Source organism: Anarhichas minor, unplaced genomic scaffold, assembly GCF_050575085.1.
Source record: "Anarhichas minor isolate MPS153535 unplaced genomic scaffold, ASM5057508v1 ptg000027l, whole genome shotgun sequence".
Taxonomy (NCBI): Eukaryota; Metazoa; Chordata; class Actinopteri; order Perciformes; family Anarhichadidae; genus Anarhichas; species Anarhichas minor.
In genome coordinates, this window is record NW_027466473.1 from 19,188,259 (window position 1) to 19,204,668 (window position 16,410).

Genomic DNA, 16,410 nt, shown 5'->3' on the forward strand with positions numbered 1-16,410 from the left:
TAAAAAAGATTCAATTTTCCTGTCAAAAAACGTTTGAATTATCTGCGTTTGTCCTAAAGACTTTCTTTCCCACCAGCTTTCAGATCATCACATAAAACACTTCGAACACTTTGTCAACCAAAGTGCATCATATGCTTGATATTACAGTAGAGTGATCTCACATTCAATAAAAGGGCTACCCAGTATCTTCTTTTATTGTGATGGTGATATACGGGCGGAGACAACGTTGTCTTCACTGGGCAATGAATATGAGTGACTGTGCAATGGAAAGACGAAGGGAAATGATAACTAAGGCCAGAAGAACTTAACAGCTGCTGAAGAATCAGTGTCGTCTGAGCCTCCTGTTTAAAGCGCTGCTAGTGCCTTTACATAAACATAAAGACGTTTTATAATGCTGTAGTTACGACATAATGATAGTGTACTGCAACATCGGATATTCTTGGTATCGGTATCAACATTTATTCAACTTTTCCAGATATGTTTGTTCGTAACATTTCCTCAAATCAGTACTATATAAATCTCATTTCTAGGAGACAGGATTGTAAAATCCTCTTCAAGTTAAATTAGTAAACAAGCCAAGCCCTAGCACATAGCAGGAAAAGTGTAGTAGTTTTCATATTTAATACCTGCACTGCACTGAGCAGAATGAGTTGATTTGCTGTTAAAGCTCTAATGAAAAATACAAAATCCACCTGTCTGCACTGCATGCGGTGGCATCTTTTGACACACTCTTCTTGAAAATTTGAAATCTTACTGTTGCATAGCGAAACGATTACCCGTGCCACGCCTGACAGCTGGGAACACAGTCTGACTTTTTCAAACAACTGCGACTGGCAACATTTCAGGGCAGTAGCACAATAAGGACCAGGCATTCCTGCAGTAGATACTTTATGTAACTTGTGCATGTCGAGAATATTTGCCTTTACTCTGTTCTTACAGAATCCTCACTCTCTCTTTCTGTCTTCAAACATTTGCGTCTTAACGCTGATAATATGACAAATCAAAGTCAAAGATGATTTTCGTTTCCCTCACACACTACTTCTCCCATCTTCGTCCTTCACCCCGTCTCCCTTTTCACGTCCATATCCTTCTTTGTTACTCCTACAGAATCAAACTTCTCATCGTTCGCAGTCATGCTGCGTCGGAGGGAAATGTCTTTTCTCCCTGAGCCATTAATGTACATCATCACGCAGTCTGTTCCCACAGGATCGGGCAAGTCAGCGAATTTACTCTGAGAGGAGAGGAGGGGGTTTAAGTTCCCCAGTCAGGATTCAAGGACAATTCATTATCACCGCAAGGGTGCGGCAGGGCACAAAAAGGGGGCGGGTGGGGTTAGTGGTGTGCTGTCCGACCGCCGTTCAATAATATGCGTTTTGATTCGGTGACTGAGCTGAAATGAGGAGCCGGGAAATGTCAAGGGCATTGCAGAAACAATCCGCTTCCCCGCTCGCACTTCAAATCCACTGCAAGCTGTCTCAGAAAATAAGCCCTGACGTCAGCTGTGTGAATGTGCATCTGTGTGTACAGAGAGAGAAGAGAGCAAAATAGGGCCTCGTTAAAAATCAAATCACTCGTATTGTATGAATCTCTTTTTATCTTTACCATTATCTATAACCAATGGCAACACTACTGCTGGCACTAATGCTTCTCGTGCTATGGCCACTGCTAACATAATGTAACATTGTTCTATCAATATAGCACCTTTAATCCTCAGCAAAAAAATACAAATGTATATAACACCATGCACATGCGCACACTTCACAACACGGGTCTCTCACAATGGCCTCTAACACAATAGTGTAAGTTATCCCTTACAGCTGTGAAAATGTGTGTGCAGTGCGATTAGCATAGTTAACAATGTAACATCCCATTTAAATGTGCATAATTGTGTGTGCTGTGACGTATTTTCACTCGTAGTGATTTTATACTTCACTAAACAAACTAGCATATATTCCCACTCTTAAATCTGCCTACAATTCTATTTCTGCTGCCGGTAATCTTCTTGCTACAGCAGGTAACAACAACAATAGAGGAAGAGTACTTCTTCTTCATCTCCAACTTCTACTTTCTATCTTGCTACTCACTCATAGGCACCACCTGGTGTCAAAAACCAGGCCAACCCTGTCCCTAAACACTGATGAAGTGAAGTTTGTTTAGATTGTCTTCACAATCCCAGACAAATCATTTGATGATTAGCAGTGGAAGGTTACACATAGGGATACTATTTTAACTCATGTTGGATTTAAAGCATTTTTATTTTGCCACTAAGATGCCTTGTTTTTGTCAAACAATCAGCTTCTGTTTCTCTCAGCTAAAGCAGCCCTCTGTATCCTTTCCCTTTTGTTTTTTTCAGCGGATGTACTGTGAGCATTCCGAACTCAATCACAGTCATCAACCCCGTCACTTGAGTCATTTTCTATAGCGTTTAAAAATGTCCAGCTTCTTCGGATCAGCTCATCCTCTCCCTCCCTCTGTCCACCGACCAAAGAGGGGGTATATCTGGTGTGATAAAAGTGCAATAATTGCTCAATCATGTTGCAATCAGAGGCTCTTCACTGGTAGAGCGAGTTGGAGCGAGCTCAAATGCTGAGACCATCCAACAACAGCTTTGTCAAGCTGAAGCGTGCGTGCGTGCACGCACACACACACACACACACACACACACACACACACACACACACACACACACACACACAGTGCACAGAGGGTGAAAGGCTTTCAGCGAACTGATAACTAGTAATGATCCGCTCTAATAATAGTCTCATCATTGGACGCAGCAGTAGGGTGAAAGGTCAGTGTGTGTGTTTGTTTATTGCTGTATGGGGTTTGAAGCATATGAAAAATCATGCATGTTAGTAGTTAATTGCCTTACTCGCGTCTGACAAGACCTCTGCGATATGACCAACCTCTGACAATACACCTACAATTTCCAGAGACTTGCACTGGTTACACAGAAGTCATGCACATGTGTGTTTCATTTAGTTGAAACATTAACACCCGAGCATGATCGCCTGTGCAACACCTACGCTACACTTTATGGCGTATGCACACTTATTTCCAGTTACATGTAGAGGCAGGTGCGACGTTGTCGTGTTTATTGTGCCGTATCAGTGCAGGATTGAGTGAAGCTGATGCCGGCAGTCCCCAAACCTAATACTTCCACCTAATGCATTGCTCTAGGAAGGTTGTATTTATCCAGAGAGAGAGGAAACAGAGTTACCATTTGTTAGTAATTATCGCAAGTCAAATTTGCATGTGTTATATGTATGAGAATATACATTGTAAACAACATATGCTTACCAGCAAGCTGCATGGTTTTCACATGGACTTCTGTGCAAAAAGCTGTTTTTTTATATCAAATAGTGACCAAATATTCGTCAATATATTATTAATTAACTTAAATTTGATTAGGAATTTGTCATGGACACCTTATCAGACCCCAAATTTGGTCCTTCAGCTTTAGTCAACCCTGCGCTGATATGCCACACCTGCCTCTATGTACAACTGGACATATTTTCCAAATGTTAGGTTCAGTGTCAGATGTTGCTCGGCCATTGTAGCTTCACTCAACACCACACCTGCCACTACACGTAACTAGGTTAAGTGAGTGAAAGTGCAGGTAGGTACACATTTGACATACTGGTGGGCATGATTTCTTGATGTGCTTCACCTCTCATAATTGCTGAGGTGGGGTCCTGTGTTTCATCACTGACTGCATGTCTGCCCATAGAGACGTATGAGCTCGCTAATGTTGGGAAGCAGACTGTGAACAGTGCAGTGGAGTGTAAGCTAGTTGTTCAACTGAATCAATGCTGACTGAACATGGCTGGTTAAAACGTGTTACACCATGATCACAGACTTGTTTCTGAATGGGTGCTTGTTTATAATCTTCTACTTAAAAAGGTACCCCAGGGCGTGTTTGACCACTAGTAGTGCTATAGAACAGACTGAACAATGTTTTTACGCGCACAACGATGCAAATTCACAAAAAAAGAAAGAGCAGAAATGTTATTTAATACACATTCGTAAGGATAGTTTATTCCGCTGACAGTTTGTTGCCATAATGAGCCAAGAAACGTAGCAATGCACCAACAAAGAAGAAGAAAAATAAGAAGTCTGCAAGTGAGTAGACATGGATGTACTACAAGGAAAAAAAGATTGAACATAACACTTAAATGTTAATGTTATTTTGGATGTTTCTTTCTATGAGTCTGAAAGAAGACATGATATGAAATCAAAATAGCCCAAAATCCCACAAGTCCTTAAACTGTGTTACATTTTGATATGACTCTGATTCCTCACATGTATGCTTCTAAATATAATAGTCTGGTTATGTGCCAGTGTTAAACAATGTTTCCCATCCAGAAGAGACTTACATTTAAAGTTGTGATTCTTAAAAACCAATACTAGTAATACCTTGACGTCTATAAACCTTTTTAAATGGTTGAGAGAAAATGAGCCCAAATGGAGAGAAACATTTTGGCTCCTCTCCATCTTTTTTCTTTGCCAAGAAGGAGGGCTTAAAAGTGAAGAGGTCATAGCTGAGGGCCAGGGAAAGCCAGGTTACGACTCATTCCCTCCTGAGGCCTTCCAGTGGAAGTTTGACTGTTTGACCCCTAACTAACCTCATCAACTCACACTGGAAATCTAATGAGCATTAAACCAGAACTGTTAATTGTTTGGACACGCCCACTCATTTAACTAACAGATATGTTATTAATGGGGTCCGGAGCAGCAGGGTATGTTATTTCTATCAGAGCTGCTTGTGTAAATTGCAAAGTAATTTGGGCTAAACGTGTTATATGAGGTGACAGGGACCTATGGGTCCGACCACACCGAGACGCGTTGCTAGAAATGCGTCGCCCGCAAAACCATTGTTTTCCTATGGTACAGCGCGCCTGCCGTGCCTTCCTCTCTTGCGCCGCATGCCTCGTTTTTGAGGCAGTTTTTAGACACGCATGAAAGTTAAAATATTCTCAACTTTTCAGCCCCAGGCACGGAGTCGCACCGCTCGTCAATGTCAAAATCATCCGAGGCAGCCAATCAAATCAAACAAGGCAAGCATGTGAGGCAGGCTTTACTACTTTACCACCGACTTCCAGACAGTTGTTATGAGAGTAGATATGGTTGGAACGGACATTGATATTTGTGATAGTTAATTACGATGAACTATATAATTTTCCCCTCCTCGTCATTCAACAACAGAGCAACAGCACCGTTATTTTGTTGCGACGCATCTTGGTGTGATCGGCCTCTTAGACCACCAAATTCTTATCACTTCAACTTTGAGTCAAGGTGGACGTTTGTGCCAAATTTGAAGACATTTTCAGGACAGGATGGACGTACGGACAACCGTAAAACATAACCAGATATAATGCAGAAGCATGAAAATAACATCTTCAGAATAAAAGTAAGATAAGAATGCAGAGATGAGGTGCATAATGAGCACAACATACTCATGAGGACGCATGCATGTAGTTTTGTACTTGATGATTTTTACTATTGAGCATGATCTCCTCAGTTTTGTCCTTTCCACTTGATCTGCATACCAAACGAATCTCTTGCAGCTTGAAATTTGATGGTGTTGCAGATACTTCCTGCCATTTACAAAATGTGATAGCGGCTCATGCGTGCAGTACGTATGAGTACGTGCGTGAGCTGTAACAGCATCTTCCAGTATGTGAGAACAACTCCCCTGGCCAGAGTGTGTTCCTGTTGAAACCCATCTGTGAATTCACGCGACCCATTCACTGTGATCTGAGAGCAGCAGACCTACTGCTATTTCCCTCCCACTCCCCCTCTCCGTCTCTGTCAGTCTCTTAAAATATTCTCTGTCTCGCAAAGCAATTCCCTTCAATCCGTTAGGCTTTCATTAGCGTTAATGTTGCATGAACAATGTTGGTATTAGCAGTTGACTGATACGGTTGTTTGAAGGTCGTCATGGACTGAAAAAGTTTTCCATTGAGGCTTAAAATACTTCAATGGTTAAACACCATTGAAAACTAGTTTTGAATGTCATATTCAATTTCTTCTAACAGATCCCCCAAAATCCTACACGCTGGCCCTTTAAATTTGCTGTGGATATGGTTGTATTTATACATGCTTATATACAGTATGTATACACACACACGTGTTGAATCATATTCAGACCAAAATGTCCACTTGGATACAAGAACTAAAAAAAACAATTACATTTACTTTAAAGAGCAAATTCTAAGGTGAAGGTGAGGTTGTGACCAAAAGAGAGCCCAACTATCTGTGAATCCGCACTGTTGAAACAAGTAGAAAAAAAATACATTTCAACTAAATAAAGTTAGATCTGGTTCACTTTCTAACACACAGTACAACTCTTTTATAACCATTAAGATAAGTTCTTGAGTACATTTTCGACTAACTGGTGAAGCAAAGGTGCACATCCCATTTTGTAATCTTGGGTGGGGTGATTCAGGGCAACCGTGGCTTAATTTATGGCAAATTATGCACTTTTTAACCCAATTCTGCTTTTCCTGCAGCTTTATTTCTCTCCGTATGCAAAGTGATATATTAAAAATCAAACAGCAGCTCAAAGATGCTGAAACTTGGAATGGAAATCTGTAAATGATTAACACAAAGTAACTGGCATGACTTCCTGTCCTAGTTTGGAGAAAATTCATCCGAACATCCTCATATCCCAAAATAGATTTCTAATTGAGTAAGAAGGTGATGAGGCTGCTTCTGCTTCACACCCCTGATGGCTTTTAAATGTTCACTGATTCCTTTTAAATGACGGAGGACATAACTCATTAAACTTCTGTCACTCTCTGTGTTGCATTGTCCTCTACCTTTTCACTGTCCGGCATGACCTGCTGACACACTTCAGCAGTTTTTCAATAAGCAACCAGCAGAGCAATGCACATGACTTATTTAGGTATAGAAGGGGAGTGCAGTTTAATAACATGACCTCAACATGTTGCTATAGTACTTTCTGTTTGTGTCGTTGAAGATTGAAAACCATTACAGCCTTTCTTTATACAATGGCACTTCCGGCGCTTCTGAAACCCCTCGACATTTAAATATTCAAACAAATACAAATATTTTTCTTCTGGTAGAGTTTGAGATGTTTATTTTGAGCCTCTTTTACAGATCTCTTGACAATAGACCAATATTTTCCTTCCATACGGCCGCTAAACAACAGTCAGGAGAACAAGACAGTGTCATTTCTGATAGAAGGAATAACACATTCTGTCTCTGTACAAATAAATAGCTGAATTCATTAAAAAAAATAAAACCAAAAAAAAATGAAGTAGGTTCACAGCATAAAACGAGCAGCATTAATAGTAGAAATAGCATAAAATCTACGTATGACCAATATCATGAACAGTATCTGCATAAAATCAGCACACTGCAATCATCTAAAACAACATTATCTTAATGATTTGTTCTTGATTAACAGCGCCGGGATCCCGGATAGTGTTAGTAATATTGTTATAGTATTATTTGTATTTTAATAATTGCACCCTCAGCTACAGCCTTCACGTCTTGCTTTGTGTTTAATTGCGATTTGTGAATCTTTCCTGTCTTACAAGAACACTATTTTGATTTTACATACACTGGAGAGGCCAGACACGCAGCATCCAACGCTAAAGATATTGTGCTTTCTTGTAAAGTGTTTCACAGTTTTTTCCACTTTTCTGTAATTCTGTGCTGAAAACGGTTTAACAGAAGTCAAAACTCCTCAGACAGACCATCGATTTCATGAATCAAACAACATCTGAAGGATCAGATTAACAGTTAACTGATGCTCAGTGCAGGATGTCTCCACAGAGTTCTTACTCAACCTTACTCCACTAACACAGACACACGTGTACACACACACACACACACCTCAGGGGGCCACTTACATAACCAGTACACAGATCAAGAGGGGGAGGTGCAGGGAGGTTGATGGGGAAAGACGGGGAGGAGACCAATTTGAATGAGAGTAAATCAAAGAGATATCAAATGTCTGCAGATATTCCACACTTACGTGTGCGGTTACAATGAAATGAATGAGCATTTATGTGATTGAAATCCCCCAAAAAGATGAAGATGTGTATAATTAGTGCAGTTTACCTTCTTCAATTATGTTTTCTACAAAAACTGAATGAGTCACACTGATTAAAATACTTAGTGCATGTTTTTTTTTAAATATATATATCTAAGATCATGTCAAATGATTATATTTATAAGTTATCGACTGGTGAAAACTTTTTCTAGCAGTTTCGCAGATTGTGATGCGAAGGGGAAAAGGACTGTGCTGTTCCTCTTGACTGCAAAGTCAACTCTTTCACTGGACGACGTCCTTGCATTTTTTGCCCGCAAAACACAAACGGTGATGCAGGGGGCACTTTTCATCAAAATGTCTCGACTAAATTTAGCCACATATGACTAACGTTGCACCGTCACACATTTCGGGGGCAGGTGCTAATACAGCTGAGTGTAGCTGAATGTACAAAAGTCGTCTTTTACTTAGTACAAGACATGAAAACTGCCCAGACTCTGCTCTACGTGAGCCGGGGTTGCTTACATTATCATGCTTACATTTGACCTTTTACCAGGCTAATGAATCCCCCCTTGTAAAAATCCCCACCACCTTGTCTTCACCTATTCAACTCCCACATCTCCTCACCCCTCATTCCTCCCTCTTCCTCCCTACTTTGCCACAGTAATCTCTCATTAGCTGCCCCCTCCCCCACTTTCTCTCTATCCTTTCTTTCTCCTAACACCAGCCATTACACACACACACACACACACACACACACACACACACACACACACACACAGGTATACATCTCTGAAAAGGCCCGCACAATTTCACCCGTGCTTCAGAAGAATCCTCAGACTAATGAGGCGCACGGGCAGCCATTTAAAGGGCAGCACCCCAGAGCAGAAGAGCCCCTCTGAATGGAGCCCGTGGAGGGAGAGATAATAGACTTGAATAGAGCCAACATGCTACACAGCCAGATTATTTGTGCTTCAGACACACACAAACGGGAGAGCTTCTTCATCCTCGTGGACAGACAAGGAAGGCATGTTTTCATGTGTGAGCAGCAGAGAGTATGTAGGGTCTCCTATGCCGCACGAGTGCATATAGGAGCACCTGCTGCTCGCTATCTGGATCTGGAGTGAGTCAGAGCGCCATGCTGAATATAAATGACTCAACGCAGATTAGGATGTCACTGTTTCAATGAAGGCGAAGGCAGGGGCAGCATGTAGGAGGTCACGTTAATCCCTTCCACTCCCCACACGCCATGTAAAACCTTTGTCTGGCTGCGTGGTTAAGAGGTTACCACGAGGATCAGCTGTGTCAATGAACTGCAGATGAAACAGCGCTGAGGACTCTGAAGCTGCTCTGAAACATACTGTTTTGATTTTAGTTTTATTTTACACAAGATGGTGGTTAGAGTGTCCAAATCTTCAATTGGGCTTTTTTTTGGGCATGGAGAGCTAATACCAACTTTCTCCTAAACTCACTAAATATTCATTTTTGTTAGAGGCTAATTTATTCAGTATCCTCATTTTAAGCCCCTAATCATTCTGCGGTCTGCATGAAGAAATTCTCACCTTTCCTCCTCAAATCTACTTGACTCTCCTATCAAATCATCCTTACATTGTGTTTCCAAAGTTATGGATGGAGTACACATGGTTTTCAGTAGATTATCTCATTCGTCAACATACCTACATACATATGAACGAAGCAGACATTCTTAACGTAAACATAGCAGTCAATCATGGTCATTTAATTGTGGGAAGTCAAAATTGCGATTGCGATAATTTGATTGTCTGTGATTAATATTTTCAACAAAAGAAAAGTTTAGGTAACAATTTTACTGTTTGCTTTTGTTTTCTCTTCCAAACAAGTGAGCCTTTTTGTTTACGTCCTGTCTGATCGCCTGCTGCTTGTATTTATCACCCTGTTGGACCTTTTTTTACAGACGTTGTCGAATTCCCAGATCTCATTAACACAATGTTCCCTTCACAACATTTAGGCCAGAGAAAGAAATCAATGAGACCGTCCACATCCAATGCTAAACAGTATTGTATGAAAGCCCCCGAAAAAGCCGGTCAGCAAACCTCAGATTATTTTTTCTCACATATTAATATTGGTGAATGATGCCATTTGTTTTTATTTTCTCACTCTTACTATCGTGTAACATTAACTCTTAACCCGAAGCCAGTCATCAGATCAGGTCAGAAAACCGTTCACCAAGATGGAAGACTTCCCGTATGCTCCTCATTTTCAATCCACTTCAATGTGGAGAACCTGAGTGTAGGGAATTATCCTGCAAAGTATTGTTGAGGTGAGGTATCATTCTCAAGTGTATCAGCTGCGCTGTACTGAAAATAGATGGGATAGCCCAAGTTCTTAAGCATTACACACGTACCACGACCACTGTGCATCGATTCTCTGCCTATCTTCTACGTTTTTTTCCTCAAAAATATTTCACTGGCGATGTTGATAACTCCCTTCTTGTACACAAGCTTCTGTCAGAAACACCTGGACGCTCTCGCCGACTTTCAGTCTGAACTCCCAAAGGAGATGTCCTCATGTCCAAAGAGACAAATGGTTGAGAAGCCTTTCAAGTTCAAGGACTCACAGACCCTAACAGTCACTCTGAATCCGACTGTTCTGAACTTGAGCACATTACCAGCGATGGCACCTTAACAGCTGGGCAGTGATCCATGAAATGATCGGCATGCTGCCTCAGTGTTTCATAATAAACCAGGCAGTCTGTTGTTTTGGCATTTTACTTCCAGCCCTTCCACACATGTGAGAGACGAAGCATGTTCCGTCTTAATACCAACAACAACATAAAAAAAGCACAGACGGACTGAAATCTGCATCCAGGGTGCATGGATGCCTCATTTATCAGTTTCTGTAAAATATGATGCAAGTGATGCATCATGTGGCATCACTTTTGGACGTGTCACTGTTTTGATCTAATGGCCTCTTTAGAAAATGAAAGTAGTGAGATACAGCTTGTCTCATTATCGCAAGATCTGATAATCGCGTCTGCGAGACATTGTGTGCAGACCAATAAATTAAATGAAATGAAACCAAATGGAGGGACAGAGACCAATTAGATTCCCCTCCTCACTGGAACTACATTTAAATTAAGACACAGCAAGTAAATAAACACATTTGTCATAATTATACGCATCTTATTAAATCTTCCATCAATAGATATACTTCTGGTGCACAGAACTGAATTTTAGTGCTTGTGAATTCAACCTTTCAGTTCGAAGAGGAAGATTGTCTTGCTTTAAAGGATTAGGGTGGTGTTATTCTAAACTTTTCCTATTCTCAACAAATCACATTAGAAGACCGAAACAAACCACTCAGACTTCCCCATTTTGTCCGTTGCACACAGGCCTAAGTCCATTTGTTCCAGCTGAAGATGTAGTCACAAATATATACTTTCATTTCTAAAAAAACTCTAGGCAGCTGTTTTATTTGTTGGGGACTATTTTCAGTGGCGGATTAATACATTTTCAGTGCTCCAGTGAAAATTGACTGCACCACAACTGGGACTGACTCAAAATAAACTATAGCGTGTGTGCATAACACTGTGACTCATTGATGTGCAAAGATTAGTAAAAACCCAACCATGAAGCTGTATGGCTCAATGAGATAATGTGTCAGGGTTTGGCTGTTTTTTTAATTCATTGTTGGTTTTGGTCTTTTCATGGGTTTGTTGACAATAAAAAAATATATAATATCTTAAGCCATATCCTTTAACGTCACTAGAGTTTTAAAAACGCCGGAGGTGGCAAAGGTGGTGTAGAAAAACAAACAATCAGCCTGCTGGAGACATTAAATACCACCACTGGGACGCAGAGAGTAACAAATGTCCACTGTCTCATTTGTTAATGGTAATTATACCGAGGCGTCAAAAATTGATACTGATACATTACATTGCTGTATGAACTACTAACAGTAGGACCATTGAAAGTTTTGTGAGATAAGCGACATAATAAAAATCCTATTAGTAGCTTTGCGTCACAGTACGACACCAGTAACACTGGTAACCCCAGTGTGAATAATATGGAGACTATACTGTTAATCAAACAAATGAAACAGAGTTTATCAGTATCTGGGTCTACTGAATGATTATCAATGACAATGGGGATGCAACAACATTCATCCCCGTCCTCCCACCAATTGTCCCCATCAGCCTTCCTGACAGCAGAACGTTGAGCCACTGAATGGCCTAATCTCCCTTCACAAATGAGCTCCTTCTCTCATCTCCCCTTCCCAAATGTACTCGATGTCCTTAAACGTCACATGGTAACACCGCCTATTCATAACCATTATCTCAGGGCCACCGATAATGGAGGGAAACTGGGGCCGAGAAGGAAAAAGGAACAAAGACACTGGGAAATGTAAAACAGGGGGAATGAAAGCAAGCGATTCGATCTCAGATTCCCCGCTGACCCTGAGCTATCAGAGCCATTGATTGGCTCATGTAATTCTGCTCTGATTTGGCTTGGCCAATCAATGCGCTGCAGACTCGCTTCCTGTGGCTATGCAGCCATTAGGTGAAAAATCCTATAGTTTCTTCTGTTCCTGGAAATATACCGTTTACACCCACGCCTCTACTACAGGACAGCTCTCCTCTTATTGTAACGGCCATTGAGAGCTCCTCTAACACACTTTTCCTCGTCTCACTGCCTCACTTCAGTGTCCGTATTGACCGGGTGAACACAAAATGCATGTTTCGACGGTGTAACCTTGCAAGTAAAATAGAAGCAAATGCAATGATTATTCAAACAAAGATGTTTCAGACGCAACTATGACATAACAGAGAAGCCTCTTTTTGGCAAATTCTTAAGAATATTTTAAGTAGCTTATAAAATATAAACCATAATGATCTAGATCCAGAGTGCTGTTGTATAAGTTTCCTTGTAATAGTGAAATGCACTGTATATATATACACACACACACTGAGTATACACTGTAACGCTCTGCAATTGTTTTAATTACAATTCCTCATCATATATTCTATTCTTGTACTCATTACCCACTTTTCTATTTTTTCCCTGCATTGTTCTATCCCTTGCTCACACAACTCAGTTCCCAACAGAGATCAATACAGCTTCATCTACTGTTATTTCATCTTAGAGGTCATTAATAGGCAAATACCATACAGAGGTTGGTTTTAGGTATAAAAGTATTCAAACTGAATATTGACATCAGCATGGTTTCAAGCTACAGACCACGAAACCCACCAGAGAAAAGAAAATGTACTGGTGCAGAAAAATACTGGACTTTTTGTTTGCTGCATGGTGCAGAGGTAAAGATACCGCATGAGGTAAAACGGACAGGTGCATCAGAATCCCTTCTTCTCTAAGTCATAACTCAGTCCAATCTTAATACGCAGACATGATGCACATGTTTTTAGATTCAGAGTGACTTACACTTTCTGAGGATATCCATATTTGTCAATTAAAACTTCCATAAATCCGTTTATAAGTCAAAGGAAAACAGCTGCTCCTTTTAACTCCTTAGAATCATCATGTTTTCTTCAGTATTAAGGTAATCCAGAGAGAGAACATTTCTGAAAAATGTCTCTGGTCATCACGCACACACTACCCCCCCCCCCCCCCCCCCCCCCCTCTATTACCAAACGAACATAACAGCACTTCATTCTCTGCTTAATTTAGCCATTGATTTTCCGAACACCAGATCACAACACAGATAGTAGAAGACATCAGGCTGCAGTGCTTTATGGTCTCTGTGGGAACCCCCACCCTCTGCACGCACACACAGTCACACACTCATTCACTCTCTCACTCAGAAAGAAGCAAAGAAACAGAACGTTTCCCCAGGGATCACAAAAAAAAAAAAGAAATCACTGCCTACTACTGTTTAGCGATTGTGTGTGACTGTTGTCTGTGTGTGTGTGTGTGTGTGTGTGTGTGTGTGTGTGTGTGTGTGTGTGTGTGTGTGTGTTTCCTGCTGCTGTCCCCTTTAGTGTGTGGGCGGCGTTGCTCAGATCAGATGTGAACCAGCAGACACTCACAGACACTGCTGTACTGCCACATCATCTCACACACACACACACACACACGTACACACACGTACACACACGTACGCACGCGCATGCACACTCATGCACTCATGCTCATGTGCACACAACGAGCTGGTTTAGTGGCAGGATGGAAACACGCAACCTAAATATGTGTCAGTTAAAACATTTCCACTTTTTTTCATTTGGAATGACAAAGACACTCATGTTTTAGGAATATAATGGTTAACTACTAATTATAATCATCATTTCTATCCATCATGAAAACATTGTACTCACCAAAATAATTGCTGAGATCTAGGAACACAGCAAAATCACAAAAAATTGGTCCAACAGGGCATCATACAAGTTATGTGAATAGCGATGTGAGAAACTATCAAAACACTCGAGTACTGCGATATTATGTTTTGTGATACTCTCATTCTCAAAAACAATGTATTGATTCTTAATTAATAGTTTACATGCAAAGATTTGTGGCAGACAGTGGTTCGTCATTTTGTGTTGTGTTGTGTTTTGATGTTGGATGTTACAGGGACTGTGATAAATGCAAATGCTGTAAAGTTCTGATTCAATTTAAAAAATAAACTTTTTTTTAAACAGATGTTATGCATATGGTCATGTGTTCTTTATACTATGAGAGTTTTCCTAAAATTAGATTTAAAAACAATTGCAATATATCCCCTCCCTTACAGTATCGCAATATATTTTGCAATTTATTGGATCGTAACCCCTGAATTATAATTGTATTTTGTAGCCCCAGATTCTTGCCAATACACAGTCGTGTACGTGATTAGCCTTGCTTTATAGAAGCTGGAAGCAGGGGGAAACAATGAATCAGGCTCTGTCCAAACTTTAAAACATACCCTTCCAAACTGCTCTAAAGATCATTAATTAATATGATGTACCTTGTTTGTTTGATCTGTGCAAAAACAGAAATGTTAAAATGACAATTTGTGGTTTCAGAGGAAGTTTTGTCGTTTATTCAGCTCCTTACTACAAAATAACTACTTCTATAACTTGAGTACAATGTTATTATCCACAGGAATGATGGTGAGATTAGGACCCTAGCTGTAATAAAACTGAATTATCCTTTAATAACAAGACAATTTTGTCCATATATCTTGGTAAGATCCTGGTCACCTCACACACAGGAAGCCTCATTTTCTTGCTCAACCGTGATCAAAACCCCAAAGTGCACGAACACAAAATGAAACAATGTGACAGACTTACAGGCGTTGGTGACAGCAAAGCTGTTGGCCGTCTCGATGTTGTCCACGTGAGGCACCAGGTTGAACGGGGCTTCCGAGGCGTTCGGGCTGGTGTTGTGCAGGAAGATTGCCAAACGAAAGGCAGTGTACTCCTGATCAGTGTTTCTGATGAACAGCCCGCCTGCACAGAAGAAAGGCAGAAACAACAATTTCCCCATTATCTCCAGATTTTCACTAGTTGGAAAACCAACAAGATTTTAAGAGCCACACATGCTTATTTGATCAGATTATGTCTCCATGTCCATAGCTCTTGTTTTGTTAGAATTGCACCATCTTTACTGTACACCAACATTTCAGATTCAGAGAATGAAAAAACGTGATTTGTCTACATTGTCTGTGGGAGAGGATCACAAACTTCAGATCACAGTGAATTTAAGTAGAATTGGACTAATATGGGCACCAAACCAAGGGACACAAATAAGCTGGGTGTTATTGTTGCTGAGATATTTCAATACCCTCTTTCCATTCACATATTTTCATGCACATTTTGAAGTATTGCATGAGAAAAGCTTTATGGAATTAAATTAAAATCGAATTAAACTTCCTCAAAAAGGTTTTTCCGCTTGCTTGAAGATGTTTCTTGCCTTTGATGCATTAAATGGAACATTGAAACGAATAAATTCTGACATCGCAAACATTTAACTCACATGACCGATCAGCTGTTTCTGCGGTTAGCTTTTACCCAGATACACAGGAATGCTTGTATTTGTCTCCGGACAACATGAATTATGGCCAATAGTAGCTGACATGAAAGAACAATTAAAACGTGCCCAGTTTAAACTAATTCATTTAGACCTCTCTTCATTTTTCAGTAGTCCATGGGTTAGACAGCCAAGCGAACTTGTTTTGTTTCCAGTTCGCAACCTATACGTCTTCTACTCTGTTAACTAGCGAACTACAGGCATACATAGCCTAAAGCACCATATGCATTAGGGTGTTACTGAGTGTTTTAGTAGCTAGCTTTGGTCAGAGAGGAATCTCTGTCATATCAGAGGTGGACACAGCTGACTGGACACTATATGAAATGTAATAAAATTCAGTATTAATCTATAACAACTCATGACTCTTTAAGCACCACTGGGCTATGTAGGATA

General features: G+C 40.5%; 1 protein-coding gene across 10 annotated transcripts in view; it reads right to left on the bottom strand.

The window, feature by feature from the left end:
- LOC142960538 (glutamate receptor 4) overlaps window positions 1–16,410 on the bottom strand; it is a 96,781-nt gene that overhangs the window by 76,420 nt on the left and 3,951 nt on the right. For 9 of the 10 annotated variants that reach the window (XM_076102414.1, XM_076102411.1, XM_076102413.1 and 6 more), the window contains exon 2: window positions 15,279–15,437. In XM_076102414.1, coding sequence (XP_075958529.1) covers window positions 15,279–15,437 — 159 coding nt within the window. Of the gene's footprint in view, window positions 1–14,327; window positions 14,346–15,278; window positions 15,438–16,410 lie in introns of all 10 variants that reach the window. The other variant, XM_076102406.1, reaches the window with a different exon arrangement.